Raw genomic sequence first — 23,241 nt, 5'->3', positions numbered from 1 at the left:
TGTGGGATGTGGGCTGTGCTGGGAACAAGGGGATGCGGGACAACCTTCCTGCCCAGGGCCCACCGATGGCCTGGGGCACCCACAGCTCTGGGCAGCGGTTGCAGTGCCTTGCTGCCCTCTGAGGGAGGGATTTCTCCCTGACACCTGACCTGCACCTCCCCTCCGTTAGTTTAAAGCCTTATCACTATCAGACTGTTGCAAAAACTCAGCCCCCTCTCTTGCCCTCAAGCACAGGAAGGCCGCAGGGAGATACTCCCAGAGCTTCCTCTTCTCCAGGCTCAACGAGGCCGGGCCGCTCGGCCTTTCCTCACAGGAGAGCTGCTCCCGCCCTCAGAGCCTGCCCGCGGGGGGACGTGTCACCCCACCCGAACAGCTCAAACGCCCCGAGACGGCAGCGAACAGAGCCGGGCAGGGGCACAGGGCACGGCGAACAGCCTTACAGCCGCGGTTCAGGGCTGAGGGGAGGGCCGAGGGGAGGGCCGAGGGGAGGGCCGAGGGGAGGGCCCCTCCCCCACACACCGCCCAGCCCTTCCCGCCCGCGCCGAGCCCGCCGGAAGCGGAAGTGGGGCACTGACAGCTGTGTCACGTGAGCGCCGGGTCACGTGAGGCGCCGCCGCCGGTCCGCCAGCAGCCGCCATCATGTCGTGCTTCCCGGAGCTCTACTTCAACGTGGACAACGGCTACCTGGAGGGGTTGGTGCGCGGCTTCAAGGCGGGCGTGCTGCGGCAGGGCGACTACGTCAACCTGGTGCAGTGCGAGAGCCTCGAGGGTGAGCACCGCCGGGAGGAACCCCCCACCCCTTCACGACCGAGGGCTGAGGGGAGGGGGGGGATGTGGAGGCTGAGGGGTTTATGTGAGGCGTTGCTGTGTGTTTCCAGCCCGGGAAGCCGGTTTGCTGTGTTGAGGTCGGAGATGAGGTGTTTGGCATAGTTTGATCCCTGCCTGAAGCGTGTGATTAGCTTCTGATTGCAGGCAGTGTGCTTCTAGCTTTGGAGGTGTTTCTTGTGTTCAAGCCAAGCAGTACTGCAGTGCTTGGAAATCTCAGAGGGGAGCTTCCCTTCCCCTGCTTTCTTTGGGCTGCTCCTGCTTCAGCTGCTGTCTTTTTTACAGATGAGTGTGTACAAAGCTGGGGTGGTTTTGTGTCGCTTGTTGCCCTCAGTCAGCTCATCCCAACAGCAGCTCCTCTGTGCCACTGCCACACTTAATGTTTGTCACTTGTAGGTGTCAGGAGCCCGGGTCAGCAATCCTCCTCTAAATCACAAAGGCCAAAACAGGCTCATTGTGGAGATGAATTGGAAAAGCTGCTGAGAGATGGTCAGTGGGAGTATAATTAGAGTCACAGAATGGATGAGGTTGGAAGGGACCTTCAAGCTCATCCAGCTCCAAACTCCATTGTGGGTTGGTTGCTCCAGCAGAACAGACTGCCCAGGGCCTGGAAGAGGGTCCTGGGAGGTGTTCCTGCTGCCCTGCTGGTCAGCAGTCTCAGCTAGCCCTGAACTTTATCCCAGCAGGCTGCTTCCTCTTTGTGATCTTTCTGAATTTACAGCTTCTCTCTTCTCCCTCCCCCCTTTTTGCATCCTGAACCAAATTGCGTAAACCTAACTCTCCCTCGGAGCAGTGTTTTCTACATTTGAAATGACTCAATTTGGACTTCCCACTTCATTGCTCTTATTTCCTTACTGTCTCCTCCAGACAGCTCTGTGGTGGCTGCTGCTGTGCTCAGGCTTCACTCAGGCCATTAAGGTCATTCTGAGTTCTCTGCTCTTCTCCCTCCTCCTCCACTTGGCTTTCTGCATCCCTGCCTGATGTGCTCCTGCAGAAGGCTTTTCCTTCAAAGCTCGTGATCATTTATCTAGGTCTGTGGTCAGACAGTTTCTCTCCTCTGTCCTTGTGGCTCTGATTTTCCTGACTCACTACTAGTTTTCTGTGCTCTGTAGGCTTTAATGTGAATTCTCTCTGCACTGAATCTACGTACTGGCAGTTTATTGGTAGCCAAAATAATTAGCTAGGCACAAAATACTCCTGCACTCTCATCTGCTTTCCTGTTCTGCCTTCGCCACCTTCTCTTGGTGTGACACCAGCTCTGCAGACTGTCCTCCCAGTCCTGGAGCAAACAGTCACTTCTGCTGTGGGGAAATCCTAAAGTGCTGAGGCTGTCCTGGTGCTTGCCTTGGGAAGAATCAGCTCCTCCGTGTTAGGACGTGAGCTGACAGCTTGATGCTGCTGGATGGAGGAGATCATGCTTTTCTGTGTGATCCTTTGTGGCTCTCACTGTCTGATAGCAAAGTAAGCTGATTAAAACTCTTGCTTCCTGCTGAGACAGCTTGCTGCTGCCTTAGGGAGCCGTATAGCTCAGTGTGATCAGGCAGGCTCCTGAGCTGGCTTTAGAAAGGGCTGGGAGATGTGACCAGAATTGGAGGGAGGGCACAGCAGCTGTTTGGGCTTAAGCTTTCTCTAGAAATCGGGAATACGTTTAATCCTTTCTTTCAGCAGCAGAAGTCCTGATGCTTTGACTGTTTCTCAGGCAGGGCCCTGCGTGCTGGGTACCTCTGCTCAGTACCTTTGGAGCTTGCTGCAACCAATTCCTGCTTCTGACACAAGGTGTCAGTGAAGGACGTGGAGCTGTTTTCCTCTGCTTCCTTTGTGCAGGCACAGATCTGCTGAGCAGGATCTGCCTTGGCTAACCAAGCTTATGACTCACCTAGATTCCTGCTGTCAGAGGGGTACTGTGCAGTCTCCTGCTCCTAGAAGCTGCCTCTTAGAGGTCTGGTATCTGCTCTGCAGGATGTTAAACTGTTGATGGTGTTTGACAACAGTAGGAATCATAGAGTCGTTTCAGTGGGGAGGGATCCTTAAAAGTCATCTAGTCCCACTCCCCTGCAATGCACAGGGACACCCACAGCTCCATCAGTGCTCAGAGCCCTTCCAGCCTGACCTTGGCTGTCTGCAGGGATGGGGCACTACCACCTCTGTGGGCAGCCTGTGCCAGCTGCCCTTTGGTGCTGGCGGGCTCTGCAACAGAAGGTGAAGAGCTAGAGGTAGAGCAGTGGTGAGGAAAGGGCTGCAGAAGTCACTGCACTGAGTCCAGTTTTGGTGTGGTGTAATTTGCTGGCTGGCAGCAGAAGAGAAGTGGCACCTCACTGCTACCGGTGTGGTGCAACCACAGAAAAGGTCTTAAATTCTGCAGAAAATGAATGGTCTTTGGGCATTCCTCAAGTCAGATTTCAGAGAATCCATTTCAGAAGCATCTGCAGTGGTTATATAAACAGAAGCAACGAGGGGAACATAGAGAGCTGCAGCCTTCTGAAGGAGGTGTGGGTGATGAGCTGCTCTGCAGGCTGCTCCACAGTCCTTCCCTCTGTTACTTTGCTACCTCAGGCCTGGGAGGAGGCAAAGCAAATTTGAATTTCTGTATATGCAGCATTGAACTGGGAGTGCCTGAGGTGAGAGGTGGCTGCTGGAAGTACACGCCATGGCAATCTTGAGCACTACTGCGATGGATACCCAGCAAGAAGAGGATGAGGTTCCATCTTGCTGTTGTACTCTTGCACGGGACAGTTTTCTGGGAGCTGTGACCTGGCCTTAGTTTACCAGGCTTGATGGGGGAGAGAACAAAATCAGCGTGGTAATTCAGGAGCTCCTTTGCCAAATGCTGGTTCAGTGTGTTCTCAAAGTGCGTGAACCACTGGGAGAAATGCTGGAACAGGGATGCATGCCTCTCGGCAGCCAACCCTGGGCTGCTGACACGCAGTGGAGGGGATCTCAGACAATTGCTGCTGCTGCCAAGTCTGAGCTGTGCTGGGGGCTGAGCTTCGGGAGAGCCTGAGGCTTGCACCAGGGGATGCTTTGAGTCAGGCTTTGTAAATCCAGTCCAGTTTTTGGAAAACAAGTTCTGTCCGCTTGGATGCTGAGGGATGCAGAGGAGGTCAGTTCCTGTAGCTTGTGGCTGGCCTTCTCTGTTGAAGCTGTTTCCAAGTGTTATATAAACACGGCCCCTATTCCAGTTACGTCGCCTCGTGCTGGCTCTTGAGCTGTGGTGTGGAGGCAGCCCCTTGCTGAGCGGGCAGAAAGCAGTTGTGGGGGTCTGCTCTGAGCTGTGGGTGATGGCACTGTCTGAGCAGAGCCAGCGTGCAGCAAGCTGCCCTCTTCACATCCATTAGCCACTGCTGGTCGCTCTCCAGCATCGGGTAGGCAGGCAGCGAGGTGGATTCTTGCAGCCTGGAAAGTAGGAACTGAGCTGCAGGGGTGGTGGCACTGAAGCTGCACGTCACAGCTGAGTGCTGTGGAAGTGTCCCTGTCGGAATAAGACCTGGTAGGGTATGCAGTAACTGCCTTCTCTCCAAGCTCCCCCATAGCTGCAACACAAATTCATGTGAGGTTTGCACAGACTCAGCTTTCATCAGGGCTCTGAGCGATGACAGAACTTAAAGTGCTACTGATTGTCATCAGTAACAATTCCACGTGTGCAAACTGAGCTGGAGGGAGTTCTGACTTTGGGCATAATCCAGTTTTGGGGTGTTTGACTGTGTGATGGGGGACAGATTGAAAACTCCACTGTCACAGTTATCCAGTCCGTGTTTTTTCCCATCTCAGAGGTTTGTAGTGTCTGGTAGAATAAAGCACAGCTGTTAACTGTGTCTGGTGAGCAGAGATCTGGGTGAAGTTTCTGCTTTGCTTCAACCATGGTGCGTGTCTTTGGGCAAGGAGCTCTCTGCTGCATCCAGGATTCCTTATTGAAAGTAAATGGAGTACAAAACTCTCCTGGAAACGGCTGAGAAACATGACAGAATGGAGTGCTATTAAGTGCCTGGCCTTTCTTTCCCCTCTCTGTAACCACAATGTGTTTCCTGTGAGACTCAGCAGTGGTAACGTCCTCCTAGCTGAAAAGCACTGGGTCAGAAATGTCTTGCTAGATCCCATTGGATATACCCTGAAGATTTTAAGTCTGCCTGAAAGCTGTCTGACCCTGCTGCCCCTGTGGATGAAGCCAGTGTCACGCTGTGCAGTACAGCTCAGCTTGGAGCCTGGAGCCCGGAATGCTGTCCAGCTTCTGCCTGTAGCTGGATGTGGTGTCAGAAGAGCAGGCTGCTTCAGCCAGGCCTGACTCGTATCGTGTGTACATATCTCTTAGCATGTGGCATATATGCTCACCCTTGCAGTGCTGAGGACTCGCATCCGAGAAAGCAGGGAGAAGAGCTTCATTTATTTTCTTTCTGCTGATTGCTGTTTGTTGTCTCTGGACCGTTTGTTCACATCTGGTTTGGCTAAACTCTTCCAGCTCTTCTCCTTTCCCCATAAAGGCCTCGAGTCTCGGTGAGGATGCTTGCCTAGCTGGCCCTTGGAGGTGAAGCTGAAGGGAGATGAACATCATGTACCAGCGCAGCTAGTAATGCTGTGAGGGATGGGATTATGAGGCGTTCCCCAGCTCAGGATTCAGTTTTTCCACAGAGATGTTTAATTGCATTTGGCTCAAGTAGGGCTTTTTGTCCTGACAGAGCCCAGCAACATTGTGGTTGCTTGTCCAGAAACTCAGCATGGTTGGGCACCTGACCCCTAGTGAGGGTACTGGGGGAACAAAGCTTTCTTCAGCTTGTAAGGGGAGGAGAAGGTTTCTGGCCTTGTTCCTCCCTGGACAGGGCTGGCAATGCCTGCTGTGTGGAGTTAGAATGGGTTTCTTCTTCAGCTCCTCTCTACCTCTTAATGCCTGACTTCTCTTCACCTGTGCAATTAGTAGGATCCACTTGATGACGCCACGACCTGGCTGCCTTATGATCCCAAGGTTTTTGCCTGCTTCTTTTTGGCTCTGAAAGCATTTTGAATGCCTCCTGCCTCTCAGTCAGCAGTAACAGAGGAGCCCTGCTTGCTGGGTGCAGGTGTCTTCTTGGCTATAGAAGCTCTGAGCATCAGCTTCCTTAGACACGCTCATCAAAGCCCCCGAATCCCCAGTGCAAACCCTGTTGAGTGGAACTGTGCTTTCTTTTCCAGACTTGAAGCTGCACCTCCAGAGCACAGACTATGGGAACTTCCTGGCCAATGAAGCCTCCCCGCTCACTGTCTCCGTCATCGATGACAAGCTGAAGGAGAAGATGGTGGTGGAGTTCCGTCACATGAGGAACCACGCGTACGAGCCCCTGGCAAGCTTTCTGGACTTCATCACGTGAGTACAGCTCATGAACAGGGCTTAAAACCTCGTCCTTCTAGGCTTGGGGGCTCTCAGACTGACTTTCTGTGCACTTACCTGCCTACAGTGCAGAACTGGCTCTGGCTCTGCTAACCCAGGCATTTACTCTCATCCCCAGTGCTGATTTTCCAGGGTTTCCGGTGTGACTCTCTTCAAAAACACTAGTGTGTGAATGACAGCAGCTGTGTGCTACTTCTGACTCTTCATCTGGGCTGCAGGGATCCTGCTGTCCCACCCTGCTGACCATAGCCCTGCATCTGACCCCACCATAAACTGGTTTGGGGGGTGAGCTGACCAAAACGGAACAAATTTTCTCATTTAGGGTTAATCTTTCACTGATCTATCTCCTCAGCTAGCTCAATGGGATCCAACCACTAAGGAAAGGGGGGGCCTGGAGAGTGCAGCAGGGCTGCAGAAGCCTTTGTCAGTGCATGAAAAGACACTGGGCTGTTGTGTGTGCAGTCCCCCAGCTGGGTCAGCTGATGAAGTAGCGTAGCAGCCTTGTAAATCCTTCCTGTTGTATCCTTGCCATGTCTGGACAGTACCACCATCTCATTTAGTCTAACCCAGTGCCTCACAGCTGTAATTTTCTGGGTCGCTGTGCTGAAGCTGCCCGATTTTTTTAAGCCTTTTGTGGTTTCTAAGGTGTAGCTTTTTCTTACACACCTGGTGCTAAAACTCCAGCTAGGAGCAACACATCAGCAAGACACAGCAGGGGGCTCATCTGGCAGCAGCACTGGCAGTGGTGGAAGCACTTTCTAGGTCACCGTGTGTAATGTTCTTAGCAGCATTTGAATGACTTAGCCTTAAAACTGGTGTTCACGCTCAGCTTGATTTACCTTTCATCTTGTTCTGCTTCTGTCTCTCATTTTGATGAGCTGTCTAGAGCGTAACACGGTTCTGTGAGATGCTATCTGCATATCTCACCTACTGCATAATCTCTTCTTAAATGCATCGCTCCCATTTGGTACAGAATGTTTCTTCCTCAGGTTGTCTTTGCTCTCATCTCTTTTTACTCGCAGCACTCATTTTTTTTTTTTAAGGCATTGTCTTCAGTGCTGCCCAGAGGAAGCAGAATGCAGCTCTCTCCCTACAGGAAGTGTCTCCACCCTCTTGGAGCATTCTGTGCTCAGCGTCCGAGCACTCAGTTGCACTTCATTGCAGTTCTGTGCACTGTGATGGAGAGTTCTCATGTGGTCTGCAGAGTTGATGGAACAGAGTGTGTTAACAGCTCCAGCTGCTCCAAGGTGGGAGTTGCTGTCTGTCTCTTAGGAGCTCAAATAGTTGTAGGATGGTTTGAGTTGGAAGGGACCTTAAGGTCCATCTGCTCCCACTCCCTGCAGTGAGCAGGGACACCCACAGCTCCATCAGTGCTCTTAGAGCCCCTTTAGATACTGAAAACCCTTGTAACTTCTAGTGCTGCTTCAGACAAGTCACCGTAGCTGAACGAGGGCAGGAAATCTCAAGGAGTGGGGTACCGATGTTTTTGCCTAGCAGGTCTTGATGGCTTCTGTTGATAATCCTGATGTATTCAGGTAGCAGTGCCAGCACAGATCTTCCCATGCACATCCCATGCACATCTGGAGTGGCAAGCAGCTCAGTTCAGAGGTAGGCAGTGCCTCCTTGGGCTGCTGTCCTCCATCTCACACTTGTTTCGTTCGAAGGGGCAACATCATAGGAGTATTGAGCCAAAACTGGCAGTGCTGGGGACGTTGTGCCCGTGCATGTGGCAGGGATACTGTGTCACCACCTGACTTGGGTGACCCTAGGATGAGCTGGTGTCACTTGAGCTGCTCTGGCTGACCACACGGGTGTACACGATGGGATCTTTTGCCTTTTAAACACGCAGGTGCTTTTTCCGTGTGCTGTCCTCGCAGCCGAGGCAGCGCTGCCTGTGCTTGCCGGGAGGTGGCACTCCAGCCCTGTGCTGCCTCTGTGCCCCATGTGCTAGTGCCAGGGCTGAGAAAGGGCACCTCAGGGTGGGCAGAGCTGGCTTCCCTGCAGAGCATAGGGGAAAGGAGAGTGTTTAAAAGCACACTGAGCCAAGAATGCAGCTACACAGCAACCTCAGTGCGAGGTCTTCGTTTGCAGCACTGCTTGCCGTTGCTGGTTTCTGTCTCAGTGTGCTCCTCTCCTGGCACCACTGTGATTCTTTCCTGGCCCCAGTCCTGTCCAGGATCTCTTCTGTGGCAAGTGGTGCATTGTCACTTGGCTGATTTCCCTTTTGTTTGTTCAAGTGGTGGCGTCTCATGCCGCCGAGTGTCGTGGTGAGGGAGAGCAGAGCCTGCCCCAGCCCCTGTGAAACACCTGCTAGCCCTGTGCCTTGCTGTGCAGCTCCTCACAGCACGACTGCTGCTTCCCTGTGCTGTTCAGCCGACCACAGTGGGTCTGACTGATGGGCACAAGCTGGCTGCTAGCTTCTTTGCACCAGCACAAATAATTGTCTGTTTGGCCGAGGGAACGGAGCAGCATGCTGTAGGGCAGCAGCAAACAGGTATTAAGTGTACTTGAAACAGCAGAACCCACTTCCTGATTTCAACAAGCACATATTGACTTGTGGGATGGAAGTGGGTTTTAGGTTCTTCTCAGTGATGTGCTGCCCTGCCTTTCTGTAAGGGCTTTGTTCTTTGTGCCAGCCTGCCGTGTGCCATGTCTTGGCTCTCTTTCCTTCCAGTGCTTCTCTATGCATTTTAGATAGGACTCCTGTCTGTGCTTTGTGCTATTACTCCTAACTCTAGCCAGCCGTAGCCTGATCAGATTGTCAGCTGTAGGGTTTTTCCAGTGGAGCTGGGAGGAGTGTTTTTTTTTCCCCTTAACTGCCACAGGGCTTTCCCTGCTTGGGATAGCCTGGTTTCACAGCAGCCTCACCTGAGGGCCTGGCAGCTGCTGGGCAGGGAAGGGCTCTGCCTCACAGCTAGGCCGCTGGTGCCAGCTCTGAGCCCACATAGGAGCAAGGCCCGGGGTGAAGCTGGGTCTGAACACATCTTCCAGGTCTGTGATCACACCTGTCTGCAGAGGATGGACTCAGACATCATTTGTCTTTACCTCCCCAGTCTGCTAGACCTTGAGAACGTGGTTGCCCTGAGGATGTTCCTGGGAACTTGGCTGTCGGTATGTTTCTGCGGTCACAGGACCTGTTTTTGACGAGGCTTCGTGTACCTTTTCCACTTGCACATGCCTTTTTGTAGCTGACACTTCCCTCTAGTTCCTTCTCCGTGACCCTTTCCTGCTCTGCCTCTCCCTGTACTGGATAGAGCTAGTTTCTGCTGCATGACTTTGAGTTGAAACTTAATCTTACAGCAGTGGTTTTCTAGAGCCAAACTGTTTCAATTGCTTCTTGAGCTGAAGACTCAAGTCTTCGTACTCTCCTCGGGTGTAGGAAGCTGCCTCTCTTTGTTCTAAATGCACTGCAGCGTGTGTCCTGGCATAGCTGCGTGAGGTTACAAAAGATGACTATGCCCTTTTGAAGCCCTTTCTTACAGGAGAAGTAACTCCAAGCCCTTTGCGTTAGACGTTGGCAGCCCATTTGGGGCCAGTGCAGCAATGTGAACTTTCTTTTTCCAGTGCTCCTGTGGTTAAAACTGCACGATGCTATTTATTTGTCGAGACCTTCGTGATGGTGAGATCAGGAAGCAAAAGTTACCGTAGCAGCTGGGGATCCTGCAATAAAAGGTTTATGAGCCTCTTCTGGCAGAGATGGTTTTGGCAGAGAAGCACAGGTTCCTGACAAACAGCTTCCCTGTTTGCAAAGAGTGCAAAGTTGAACTGATAAGCCAAGTTCTTGGAGAGATTGTGCAACATTCAAAACGAGAGGGCATGGAGCTAATGGTCTGGAAACGATCGCAGGCTCGCGGCCTCTGGATGCTAGCATTGGAACTGCATCTGTTCCCATGCTTACTCAAAGGATACAGAGCTTGTGCCCGTTTCCCAGAACCAATGTCTGCAAAGATAACTGGGTTGTGTTGGTCGGTGGTGGCTGCAGGAGTCATCTTTCAAAACAGCGTGACCGTGGGTGTCCCCTTTGGAAAGGGCAGCACGCTCTGCAAGGCAGATTTCACTGTGTGTCACACTGTGCTTTATTCCCTGCAGCACCTGGAGAACATTTCCTTTCACCAGTTGCTTTAAACTGGAACCTTGCTTCGACTGATCAGTACTCCTCTTGGCCTGGGAAGCGTTAGCACGGTGCCAGGCAGGCATGCTGAGTCACGCTGCTGATCCTACTGCTAGCAGGGCGTTCTCATCAGAGGCAGCAAAACGTAGCGATAAGCTCCGGGCGTAATTAAGAAGGACACTGCTTCCTAATGAAGCTCTGTGGCCCTGAGGATGACCCTCGCAGGCAGACTGGGGCAACACGCCGTCCCTGGGTGACCGCTTCCGCTCTGGTTTGCTTCCTCCAGGGGCAGGCATGGCCTTAGCCCTGCCCCTGTGCTTACAGCTGAATCCCTCTGGTTGTTCTTGTGCTTGCCTCGTGTTCCATCTCTGCACCCCTCCCTCTGCAGCTGCACAGCGTGTCTGCTAGGGGCATTAAAACAGAACGGGGAAGGAGTGTGTTACAGGGTTATCCACGCTCCCCTGGTGGATTTTTGCACGGCTGTGGCTATTCCAGAAGGCAGCTTGCATGCACACGGTGCTTCTAACTGGATGAGCATTCACTGGGTGCTCCTGAATCCACGTGATGTGCTTTGCTCCTTCATTGAAACCATTCTCAAGGTCTTCTGCTGTTAGCAGCCTTTGTTTTCTGTTTGGCTTTTGCAAAGTTGATGCGTGAGCAGTGTGATTAGATGTCTCTGGTCAACACTTAAACTGTAATTAGTGCTAAAGTCCCCTCGGCACAGCGCAGTGCCAGAGCTCAGCCTAGCGTTTCTCAAGTCCTGAGGTCAAGCTTAAGGCGTCAGGTTTAAGAAACCAGAGTCTCTTGCATGAGTCTGCTCGGCATTCAAAACATCCGTGGTGTTTCAAGGGGGGTGGCATGCATCTTGAGCATGACGTGTGTTCATAAAACCTCAAAACTGGAGTGCTTCTGGAGGGCCTTTTTTGCTCATTAGGCTTTAATGCGGTGAAAGCTGTGTGACTGCTTACAGGTTGCTGGATGATAACTGCGAGGAAACTGAGCTCAGTGTCCCAAGAGATGGTAAAAATCACACGGAGCTAAATATAGGCTAATGCTGAGAGCATTCCTGGATGCTCAGACGTGGAAGGCTGTGTGGTGCTGCAGTTACATCTCCTTGCTGCGGGTGGGTCCCGTTAGCAGAGCACCCACTTTGTGGCTGAGCACCCTCAGAACCGTGATGTTCTCAGCTTTCTCTCTGCAAAGGGACCACGGGGCTTTGCTGGTGTGACTCTAGGAAGGACAGGGAGAGGTCAGCATGCTTCAGGCAGCCCGTGCTGCCTGCTCCCTGCACTGCCCACTGAGTTGTGCAGTGCAGCAGGCAGCGCTTCCTGCCCTCAGGCAGTATTGTCGTTGTCTGAGCTGAAAATGGGACTTGAGGATTTAATTAATTCAGTTCATTTGCTGTCTATTACTCCAGCAGAGCCTCAGCCAAGGCATTGAGGTCTTCGTGAGGTCCCTTTTCCTTTCTGCAGCAGGGCAGTTAGTTCGTGGTGATGCTCGGGCTGCGCTCCAGGTGCCGGCCTCTCAGCTGTCAGCACTGCTCTCAGTGTCAGCTTCAGCTCCTCTAGGCATTGCTTTCCCTGCCTTCAGAGCTCAGAGAGTGGTAACCCTGCGCTCTGCACGCCAGCACCTTGCTAAGGTCTTCAGCCCTGAGTGCAGGGGGTCTGCGGTCGGCATCCCCAGCTTCTTCCTTCGAGGGAGAGGCCTGGCAGTGGGGACACTGGTGTGAGCAAAATCCCCCCAGCTGCCCTGCCCCACCGTCAGCTCGCTGCCTCCTGCACTGGAGGGCTGTCCTCATGACCCCTCGGCGAGCAGCTGTTAAACCACAGCTTGGCAGGGCTCTCAGAGGATCCCTGAGAAATGCAGGTCATGCAGTGTTGGGTTCATTAGTCATGCTTTTTGACCACTTGCAGTATTGTTTACTGCTTTTTTAGTATCCTGGAGCAGAAAGCAATAAAAAACCAACCTATCTGCTGCAGGACAATGGCTCTTTATGATTAGATTAGGAAGTGGGGGAGGGAGAAGCTGTGTCTGCCTTGGGGTAGCTGCCTTGCTGGGCTGTGCCCTGGTGCCTTCAGGCTGTTAATGTCCCACGTGAGGAGCTTTCATGCATTTTATGCACTCCTTTGGTGGAAAGCCATCCCGATCTTTCCTGTATGTCTTGCTTATCTGTGGTGGCACCGAAGGAAATCCAAAAGGAGGAGAGCACACGTTATGTTACCTGTATGCATGGCTGCTGCCCTCGGTTCTGCTAGGTGCTCATCCAAGCTGCGAGCCAACGTCTCCAGCTGACAGCAAGACTTCTGAACTTGATGACTCCTTCCTGTCTCCAAAGAAGAGATTCTGCTGTAGCCTGAGACATGACTGATGCTTCTAGGAATCGGCCAGCGCTGCGGTTCTGTGAATGTGAGTTTCTGGTGTAACACCACACCTCGGTGCAGCGAGAGAAAGGCAGAGCGAGGCAGGATGTGACTACCCGTGGAGCTCAGGCTGATCTCCAGCCTTTGCAGATGCAGATAACAGCTCGTGGCAGGAATGTAATGAAGCTGGTAAGAACCTGATAGGAGATGGGGTGGATGATGACAAAGGCTGCTCTATTAAACAAGGAGTTGGAGGTTCTAGGAAAACTGCTGCCACCGTAATCAATCTAATCCCCTGGGCCTGGGCGGAAATGCTGGAGTGGCCAGGACCTCTCCTCTGGTTTTAGTACAGCTGTGCTACTGAAAGCAGATGCGTTCTTGTTGGGAACTGGCAAGTGTTGCCCCGTCCAGAAATGGGAAAGAGGCTTTTCCAGCTGCCCTGGCCTGGAGGACTTGCCTCATTGCTGTGACTGACTAAGCCAGAATGACTGTGATGAACCAGAGGCCGCGTTTGAGTCAGCGTGGTCTGGGTTTGCTTGAAGGAGATGGGATTCAGCCTTAGCTCACTATCAGGAAGGGTGATGTGGGTGTGCGGTGTCTGCCTGCCCTTGCAGCCACTGGAAGATCTTTGTCCTGCTGCAGCTCTTGCAACACCACCGCAGTGGAAACTGAAAAGTGAAATTTCCCTGTTTTGCACGTGGTTGTGCCTCCCACAGAGCGTAATCCTGCTCTGAATGTGGATCCAATGAGCCAGTGAGATGCTCGTGTCTGCCTGAGGGCTGCAGGGAAAACTTGCCCCTGATTCTTACCACGAGCCCTCCTTGCTGCCAGGAGATTGCAACCATGGTGAGTGCTGCATAAATGGAAGGGCAGGTAATGGCCTGGCAGAGTGAAGGGCAGCAGGAGGTTTCCCAGCACCCTGACAGCTGTGTGGTTGCTGTAGTTTTAGACTGAACGTCCCTGCAATCAGCTCTCTGCAGAGCTGGTGGGTGGAGGAGCATTACCTGCTGCCCGGAGAAAGGGGCAGCACCTGTCTGAGGAATGAAGGTGTGGATTTTTTCGTGGGCCTGCCCCTTGAGTATGTTTGAGAGCTTGAAAGCCCTAAATGTAATAAAACTGCAGACGTCTGCCTTTAGCTGACTCTGCTCACCTATCCTTCCTGGGCTTCCAAGGGCAGCAGCTGTGTGGCTGTTAGCTCAGAGATGCAACAAGCAGCAGCATCCCCGTCCTGTCTGACCACCTTGCTGTCCTGCCAGCCCTGATTTGCTGGCTGCAGTGCTTCAGCACCCACTTGCTTCAAACTCACAGCCTCTTCCAGTGTCAGAACTGAGGCCCAGACATCTCTGTTTTGGGACAGCCTTCTTCAGGACTTTCCCCACCTGCTGCCTGCTAAACTTTTAGAGTTGGAGCAGTCAGAGCACAGGGGCATGAAGCCCCAAATGACCTGCTCCTTTATCGTCTTTACCCCTTCTCTGCATCTGGGGACTGGAAATAGTTGTGTGTAGTTCCGGAAGGATATAAATAAAGGTTGTGCTGAAGCTGCCAGCCCCATTGTTTTTGGAAGGGAGCGGAACTGCAGGAATGTGACCCTTTCTCCACGCTCTTAGCGAGGTTGGAGTGGTGCTGTTGGCACCAGAGCTGAGCTGGAGACAGGTTATCAGCAGATTCCTCTTTGCTCTGGTCCTTGAGCACTTTGGCAGGGTGACCTGATCTCTCACTGGAGAGCAGTGGGAACAGCTTCCCTCTAGGAGCAGCTCTGCCCTCTGCAGCGTCCACGTCTGTCCTGCACTGAGGACCCCACATCTGGGTGCAGTGCTGGAGGTGAGATCTCAGAGCGCAGAGCAGAGGGGCAGATCCCCTTCCTGCACTGCTGGCCGCACTGCTTTGGATGCAGGGGGCACACTGGTGGCTCATGTCCAACTGCCACCCACCGGACTCTCAAGTCCTTCTCAGCAGGGCTGTGCTCCGTCCTTACATCCCACAGCTTGCACTGGTAGTGGGGGTTGCTGTGACCCAGGTGCAGGCTGTGCACTTGGCTCTGTTGGACCTGATGATGTTCTCCTGGGTGCACAGCTCGAGGTCATCCACAAACTTGCTGAGCGTGCACTTGATCCCACTGTTGATTTCACTGATGAAGATGTGGCCCCGAGGGACACCACCTCAACACTGACCCCTCTCTGGATGTATCTTGCAACCCGTTCCTCATTCATTGATCAGTCTGCTGTATCTTTCCAGTCTGGAGAGAAGGATGCTGGGGAGATGTGCCTGAGGCCTTCCTGAAGTTCTGATAGATGACATCAGTGACTCTTCTCCTGTCCGTTGGTGCATTATACCATCGTAAGAAGCAATGACTTCTTGTAGCGAGTGTGGTCAGACACAATGGAGCAGAACCCCAGGGAGGCTGTGAGATGCACGTCATTGGAAATGACTCAGAGTTCAGCTTGGAGAAGCTCTGAGCTGGCCATGCTTGGAGCAGGTTTGACCCTAAGCCTTCAGACTTCCCTTCCCATCTAATACTCTTCAGCGGTCAGTAGTGGCTGCCAGAGTGATGCATCGAGCTGTAGCATAAGCCTGGGCTTGGCACTAAGGAAGTGCTCACTTGTTCTCTGTAGGAAGAGTACACCTTCCTGGAGCTGTTCACAGGGTCTGGTGGTGGGTGCTGGTGGTTGCTGTTGTGTTCTTTGTGACAGGCTTCCCCTTTCACTCCTGCAGCTACAGCTACATGATTGACAACGTCATCCTGCTGATCACTGGGACTCTGCACCAGCGCTCCATCTCCGAACTGGTGCCCAAGTGCCACCCTCTGGGAAGCTTTGAGCAGATGGAAGCCGTGAACATTGCGCAGACGCCCGCAGAGCTCTACAATGCCATCCTGGTGGACACCCCCCTGGGTGAGCAGAAGTCCCTTACCCCCAGAAGACCCCCAAAAGACCAAGCAGTGGGTAATGCCCAGCTGTGGCTGTGCTGCCTGTGGTGGCTGGGCTTGAGCTCACATCTGTGCCTGTCCTATGCCAATTTTTCCAGCACCGCTGGGCAATTTCTTGAAGGCAATATTTGGAGATAACTGTTAGAAATTAATGCATGATATACCTAGCTGTGAGGCAGGTAAAATTAGCTCTGTATCAGGCTTTTATCTCTACTATCCTTACTACTATCTATGCTATCTAACTAATAGTACTATCCAAGCTAGTATCTATACTATCTAACTATTAACTATCTTTATATCCTAGCCTCCCAAATGCAGATGGCAGCAACAAAAAAAAAATCATCCCAAAGCTTTGTAAGCTGTTTGGATAGCAGGATCCTGCACCGAGGCACTGTCACAAGGCTGCAAGCCTTGACCAGGAGGCATGTGACACTGTAAAAACAGTTTTACGAACAGCCAGGCGGGCAGATCTGGTCTTTAAAGATAAAAGGTGTAGGAAGTGGTTGTGGAGAACACATGGGAGTCTGTGCTGTAGTAGGAGAGGTAGTCACAGGAGACCTTCTAACTTAGCATCTGTGGGCAAAGGTAATGAGCTGCGCCTGAGTCAGTGATTAATCACTCTTTTTGGAGTTGCTAGAAAGAACAAAACACTTAAATCATCATTTTATCTTTGATGGTAGTCGTCATTTTTGGAACTAAAAGTGCTCGTGCAAATGTTTGCTGTAGCAATGGGGTGAATCGAGTAGTTGTCATGGAAAAATGGCTTGCCACATAGAGCCCAACGAAGAAGGAAAAACGTGTGTGAAGAGGTCTGGCCACCTCTGAGTGTCCAGAGAAGGAAGGAGCTTCTGCAGCAAGGCCAGTGCCAGTCCAGCTGAGCGTGGTGTGCTTGGCTTGCCAGGCAGGAGAATGCCTGCAGCTGAGCCGAGCCCGCTGTAAGGGTGGTGAGTGGGAAGAACATCCTCCTCAGGGGTAAGCTTGAACCTTCCCACCTCAGGAATAAGATAGAACCAAGTGTTTCAGAGGTATTATTAGCTCTCAGAGACCTGAAAGCTTTGCCTTGTTACACTGGTGAGGAGGATGCAGAGGAGGGTCTTTGCTTTCGTGCACTTGTCCCTGAGCGAGCTTTGCCCGCTCCTGCCCTGGCTGGTCCAGGTCCTTCAGACCTCTGCCCTGGCTGTGCCCTTGAGCCTGTGTGCCATCCAGTGTGGCATTTCTTTAGCAGAAGGACGTGGGGAGTAGCTGTGTTGCCTAAACAAGCAAGCATGCAGGCTCCAGTTGTTTAACTTGCACTCCTTCCAGTGACCACACGCGAAGAAACAGCAGCTCTATCTCCTAACAGTGCCTGAGTAGCTACGTGGCTTGGTAGGAATGCCTAACCCCAAATGGCTTTCATAGGTTAGCAGGGCAAAATAAGTCTTGCTGTTAGCCTAATTTGGGATATTGGAGGGCCAAGAACTGAAATAGCTGTGTTCTCATTCCTTTGCTACTCTGAAGTAGCCGCTGCTCTCAGGCTAGCCAGCGAGCCCTGCAGTCAAAACCAGTCCTGGCACACTCTGGTTTCATTTCTGCCAGCCATAGTGAGCAGTGCTCCTCTAGCTACGTGGCATCACCCTCTGATGCTGCTGCAGCGTAGCAAAGAGGCCTCTGTGGGGTCACCCCCTGCTCAGGGCTCTCTCGATCCCCTCTGAGCATCCAGGCTGTAGGAGCTGCCATATCCCCACATCACCTTAACCCACATAAGGTGCTGGAGGAGGAAGGAGAAGCACACCAGGACTTGCCAGCTGCTGTCTCACTGCTGCCGTGCTGTAGCAGGCGATTTGGAAGCTACCTTGTCAATTCTGAGAGCCTGCATCTGGGAACAGTTTGGGGTTGATTGGTTTGCTGTTTTGTTTTTCTTAAATGTGGGCTGCTCTGGCACTGATGCTGGGGGCTGGAGATGAGAACTTCTGCTGAGAATGAGCTGTTGGCAACGTGGTAGGACTCGAGGGGTCAACAAAATCTTCCAGGGATGAGGAAGGACGTTGAGTTGAGTACTCCAAAAAATGGCTGTGGCCTGGGGAGCCATGGCAAAGCCTGAGATTTGAGTTACAGCAGTTTGGTGGTACTGAGGAGAAGGGCCAGGGCAGATCAGCACAACCTGTGCTTCTGCCTGCTTTTGTCGAGGGCTTGCCATGCTGCAGGTGGGTCTGGGGGGCAGGACTAACTCTGTCCGTGGTTCTCTTTCAGCTGCTTTCTTTCAAGACTGCATATCTGAACAGGACCTCGACGAAATGAACATCGAAATCATTCGAAACACGCTGTATAAGGTAACTGAGACTCTGGGAAGGGAAAGAGGTGCTCGCTTCCCTGTTCATTCCTAGAGTGCCTACAGCTCTGTCTGACCAGGAGCTCCAGCTGAGAGACTGACTTTCTTCAAATAAAGGGAAGAAGGTATTCCCCCTTAGAGCAGATACAAAAATAAACGTGCTCCTTATCCTGAGCCTGCACAGGAAGCTGTCAGTTCCTCTGCTGGCCTTGTCTGGTTTGAGCTTGCAGTCTAAAAAGCGTGTGTTTATGTGCAGGCTGTGGCTATCGCTCCATCTCAGCTCTCTGGATTAAGGGTGGGATGCAGATTGTATCTGCCAGCCTTGTTTGCACTGGTCACAGCCAGCTAGCAGGCAGTGTGACCTCTGCTTCCCAAGGAAGCCTTGGCCCGCTGGGAGAGGTGGAGAGCAGGTCAGGCATGAAGGGAAGAAGGCAAAGGGAGGGGAGAAGGCACTGCACGTGTCATGCCCAGCTGCGTGTGGCCTCTGGCATGTACTGATCTTTTGTTGTAATGGAGGGAGGTATGCTGGCACGCATAAATACCTGCACCCTTGTATGGAGCTGGGGGAGGCAGGGAGCAGAGTGAGTGCAGCAGGAGGCCTGGTGGGTGCCTTCTCCCTGGGTTGCAGCTGCCATGACCTCACTCTCTCTTTGCTGTGGGTGGATGCTTTGCGTTCTGCTTTTGCTACCCCCAGACTGAAGTGTTCCTCCTCTCAGGGCACTGGGACTGGCTCTCACTCATGGTCAACTCCCAGGGAGGGTCTCGAATGGAAATGCCCTAAAGACAGGGAGCAGAAGCTAAAGTTTAAGTGGTCAGCTCTTAGAGCAGAGAGAGGTCAGCGGTGGAGGCGTCATCATCTTCACTACTTCTTCCACATTTTCCCATCTTTAGTGGATGTGCTGGGACACAGCTGGCTGACTGCTGGCCTTTGCTGGCAGCCTGCCCATAGGAACCTGCCGGAGGATCTTTGTGGCTGGATGCTTAAATGCAGCAGAGAAATCACCGTGGATAAATGCAGAGCGATACGTGGGAGGCACGAGGAGGTGATGCCAACCCTGCTTGTGAGGGTCTCCTCGTTCCCTGCTGCTACTGCTACATTCAGTCTTGGGTTGTGATCGACCTGAGAGTGTTTGTATCACAGGTGGTTGGTTCTTAACAGTGAGAACTGCACGAGCATTTCTGTGCTGCTGCCTACACCTGTAGTGTGTTTGTGCTGCTCCTTCCCACGGTCCAGTTCCTCTCCTCTCAGAACATGATCGGAACAGGAGGAGCTGCTAAGAAGAATACTGCGAAGGTTTGGGTGCTTCCATATGGGAAACTCCAGGGAAGGTTTGGGATTCCTCAGCTGGAAGAGGAGTGAATCGTGCTGGTAACACTGAGCAAGGCAACGAGGATGGACAGGCCACACATCAGCCTGGATGCAGAACGCAAACAAGGCTAGCAGGAGGCAGAGGGTAATTGAATTGCGTCATGGAAGTGAAAGTCCATTAAGGACTATTAAATGCAAGCACACCACCATTTCAGGGATACAGGATTCGGGACTCTGGAGAGCTTCCTGTAAATTGCTGTCATCTGCGAGGGGCCCCAGGGAGGGCACCCAGCAGGGCCGTCCTCTCACCAGAGGACTTCCATGTCTGCACCCTTCTTTCTGTGATAACTCTGCAGGCCAATGCTCTGCACTTCCCTGTGCTGCAGCAGTGGCACAGAGGATTCCCAGCCTGCTGGCAGCCGTGTCTCTGAGGCTCAGTGCTGGCCCTGCAGTCTCCTTTTGCACCGTATTTACAGAGTGCAGCCATCCAGGTGCTTTCCTAGAGCAGAGGCCGAGGGTGTGGTCCATCTTGTGACAAGGCAGAGATTTGTGGTGTCTCAGCATCGTTGTTTTTCCATCCCTTTCCACAGTTCTGTCTGCAGCACTCTGTCTGGGGAGGTGCTCTATCACATGATGGTTTCCTCTGAGCGAGTTTTTCGCTGAGCAGCACTTTTAGCCTTGCACTGCATCCACGGCTCCCCTTGGGAGATGCAGTCATCCTCCAGCTGGATTCTGGTACCTCTCCACAAAGGATTACGTTTCCTGGAGGCAGCATGGCTGTGCCTAGCTTGATATTTTCTGCAGTGCTCCACTTGGGATGGAGACCCAGCGGCTGCAGTGTGAGAAGAGAATTACAGAGGACGACTGGTTTCCTTCACAGATGTCCTGTCTCATCTCTCGACTCTGCTTACACAGCGCTCCTTTCTGAGCTTGGGTCTTGCAGCTTTGGTTGTGTGGCTTGGCATGTTTGTGGAGGCCAGAGCGGGGTCAGGAAACCATGTGAGAGACTCGAGCGGATGCTTTGGAGTTAGACCACTCGAAGGAGCAAAATAGGCTCGAATGTTGGTGCCTGGTGTTCTGCCTGCCCTAAGCTCATCCAGTCACTTGAACCAACCAAACCACAGCTCTTCATGTCTCCGGCTCCTGGGGAAGCACTGTCCCTTGTGTGGGCTTGGCATCCAAGTTCACTTGGGGTGAGAGTGCCTGCACTGTGTTATGAAGTGTCTGGGAGCGTCCCTGCTTGCTGTCTGAACGGCCCTGTGAGTGGTAAATGAAGCAGAGTGAAAACATGCTCGTCCCTCTCTCTCTTCCAGGCGTACCTGGAGTCCTTCTACAAGTTCTGCAAGGCGCTGGGAGGTACCACAGCAGACGCCATGTGCCCCATCCTGGAGGTAGGCCTGGAATGGGGACACCCATTGCTCTGTGCTCAGCCTGTCCGCCAGCACTAAGGGTGATCCTCTTCAGCATCCCCATGTGGCCTGACCCAGGAGAACACTGTCTGCATGTGACTTTGGGCAGGCTTGGTTGCCTGATCCTGGCCAGGTGCTGACCCGTGATTGCAACCTCCACCCAACAAGCAGGAGAACAACCAGTGTTGTTCTGCGCATGACCAGTCAGCTTGCCAAGGCTGGCTGCTGGGCTCGAGGGCAGTCCAGTGGGGGAAAATCACTCCTGGAGCTCTGCTCCGTGCTTTGGCTTGTTCCTGAGGTGGGGATTTCCTCAGCCCAGCAGTCATCAGGCATCAGCTAGAGCCTGTACAGGGAGCCCGCACATGTAGAGCTGTGCATCCCAGGCAGCAAGCCAGGCTTGCTCATGCTGCCCTCTGATGTGGCTCTGTTCAGAGCAGCACCGGTGTCTGCTGACCTCACTGTAATCCAAGGTGAAACTCTCTCTTCTCCTGCAGTTTGAAGCTGACCGGAGGGCCTTCATCATCACCATCAATTCCTTTGGCACGGAGCTGTCCAAGGAGGACCGAGCAAAGCTGTTCCCACACTGTGGCAAGCTCTACCCCGAGGGTCTGGCTCAGTTGGCCAGAGCAGATGACTATGAACAAGTCAAAAATGTTGCCGACTACTACCCTGTGAGTGCTTGGGGGTGAGGGCATGGGGATGGGTGCTAGGCTCTGCTGTGAATCAGGGGCTGGGGGAGTTTGTGGATGAGCAGCCTGGGGAGGGGGCTGCCTGTTTGATGCTGCTTAAGCAGCAGGGGCTGGTGCTCATGTCTGTGCATAGGGCAGGCTCTCTGCTGCCCCAGCACAGTTGCTGTTTCTGGTGTGTGGGACCCAGGAGTGCTGCTAAGCTTGGAGGGTAGTGGAGTGTGGGTGTATCCTCCTGTAACATCTTCCTGCAGGAGTACAAGCTGCTGTTTGAAGGGGCTGGCAGCAACCCTGGAGACAAGACCCTTGAAGACAGGTTCTTTGAGCATGAGGTGAGTGAGCCCTGAGATGCTTCTCAGCAGGTGAGTCTGCCTGTGCTGTCTGTAGAGCTCCAGAATGTCAGTGCTGTGCAGGAACAGAGTTTGGGGGAAGAAAGAGAATGCCCTCCAAGGAGGGAATGGGGCTTAATGCTCATTGTCACCCAGAAGCTTAGAGGAGCGTGTGTGTCAGATTTAGGGCTGCTGTTGTGTGTAGGGCCCACCAAGAGCAAAAGCAGAGTGAAATTATGTGGGAAAGGAGGGTTCTTAGTGCATGTGGGGTATAAATTCCCCCTGTGAGCATCAGAGCCCTCCTGTCCGAGCCCTGAGCCTTCTGGGGAAGTCACTGCGGCTCTGTGCTGCTCCATCCTTCCTGGGGCTGGCTCCTGTTGGAGGACAGTCCAGCAGCAGTGGACAGGTGCTGTGTCCTCCCGTAGGTGAAGCTGAACAAGCTGGCTTTCCTCAATCAATTCCACTTCGGGGTCTTCTACGCCTTTGTGAAGCTGAAGGAGCAGGAGTGCCGCAACATCGTGTGGATCGCAGAGTGCATCGCCCAGAGGCACAGGACCAAGATCGACAACTACATTCCCATCTTCTAACCCTGCTCTGCTCCTGGCCTGCCCCTGGAGCCTGGAGAGACCCTTGCCTCTCTTCCCAAGTTACCCCCTGCCTCGACTCCACGGGTGTTGAACTGGCTCAGGGGGAGGAACTGTACAGTTGCTAGTTCAATTATTCACAAGCTGAAGTTAGATTGTGTGTGCAGTGAGGGGTCCAGGGGGGCTGGTGGCACAGGCTTGGCCCTGTGCAGCGGGAGGGGACGCCTCCTGTTGTGTACCTGTAGTACCTGTGTTGCTGTACTCATCTGCTGTCTGCACTGCCCTTTGCAGAGCTGGTGCTGGCCCGGGGCTCGCTGCCTCCCAGCAGTGCAAGGAGCGTGGCAGCTCTGCCCTGGCCAGCAGTCCTCACTGTCAGGGCTCTGAGCACGCTTCCTGCTCCGTGTCGTCCCTGTGAGGTTTAGTTTGAATGTGACTTGTAGCGTAGCCAGTGCTGCTGTGTAATCCCTGCATCCCCCTGTAGCAAAGCCTGTTGTGGGAGAGACCGAGCAGCCGGAGCTGGGACGGAGCCTGTGGGAACGCCAGGCCAGAGCCAGAGCACGTGTGTGAGCACTCCTCCGGCTCCAGCAGCGTTCACACCACTGCTGCTGTCCTCAAAAGCTCCTCTATCAGCTGCTGCAGCTTGGAAGGGCTCTGGAAGCCAGCTGAGCTCCTTCCTCCCTGCTAACCCTTGCGGCTTGGAGCTCCCTGTGTCCCCAGCTGTTGCATTGCTCTATGGGGCAGAGCTGGAGCCCTGCTGGGGGTGGGGGAGGGGGTGGGGGACACGTGCCCCGTGCTCCCTGCAGCAGCAGCTCCATCCCGCCTGGTGCTGCACTCACCTCTGAGTGTCTGCTCTCCTGTGACCCCCCCCCTCCTCTCTCCACCAATAAATTCCTGCCTGCTGCACAGCCTGCTGCTCTGCTGCAACGCTCCACGACAGGACATCCCCCCCCCCCAGCCCGAAGTGAGAGCACGGAGCCCCGTGGCTTAGCAAGAACAGATTTATTTAAAAAGTGACAATCACGTATTTCATCCTCTGCA

General features: G+C 53.3%; 1 protein-coding gene across 1 annotated transcript; it reads left to right on the top strand.

Annotated features, from left to right (window-relative positions):
- The first annotated feature begins 603 nt into the window (after positions 1-603).
- On the top strand, positions 604-22,952 carry ATP6V0D1 (ATPase H+ transporting V0 subunit d1). Its single transcript, XM_065733418.1, has 8 exons — positions 604-769; positions 5,986-6,157; positions 15,365-15,543; positions 17,808-17,887; positions 20,509-20,586; positions 21,099-21,275; positions 21,545-21,622; positions 22,045-22,952. The coding sequence occupies exons 1-8, from the start codon at positions 640-642 to the stop codon at positions 22,204-22,206; spliced, it is 1,056 nt and encodes a 351-aa protein (XP_065589490.1). The 5' UTR covers positions 604-639; the 3' UTR covers positions 22,207-22,952.
- The last annotated feature ends 289 nt before the right edge of the window (positions 22,953-23,241 follow it).

This window comes from Cyrtonyx montezumae, unplaced genomic scaffold (assembly GCF_038088225.1).
Source record: "Cyrtonyx montezumae isolate F1298 unplaced genomic scaffold, pur_monq_1.0 scaffold_17, whole genome shotgun sequence".
NCBI lineage: Eukaryota > Metazoa > Chordata > Aves > Galliformes > Odontophoridae > Cyrtonyx > Cyrtonyx montezumae.
The sequence above is the reverse complement of the archived record's forward strand: the minus strand, read 5'-3'. Positions and strand labels throughout refer to the sequence as shown.

Bases quoted from the DNA above. Each gene is read 5' to 3' on its own strand.
- ATP6V0D1 (XM_065733418.1), top strand. From the start codon at position 640: ATGTCGTGCTTCCCGGAGCTCTACTTCAACGTGGACAACGGCTACCTG. The intron at 770-5,985 runs GTGAGCACCGCC...TTTCTTTTCCAG, and splicing joins GCAGTGCGAGAGCCTCGAGG to ACTTGAAGCTGCACCTCCAG. The intron at 21,623-22,044 runs GTGAGTGAGCCC...GTCCTCCCGTAG, and splicing joins ACAGGTTCTTTGAGCATGAG to GTGAAGCTGAACAAGCTGGC.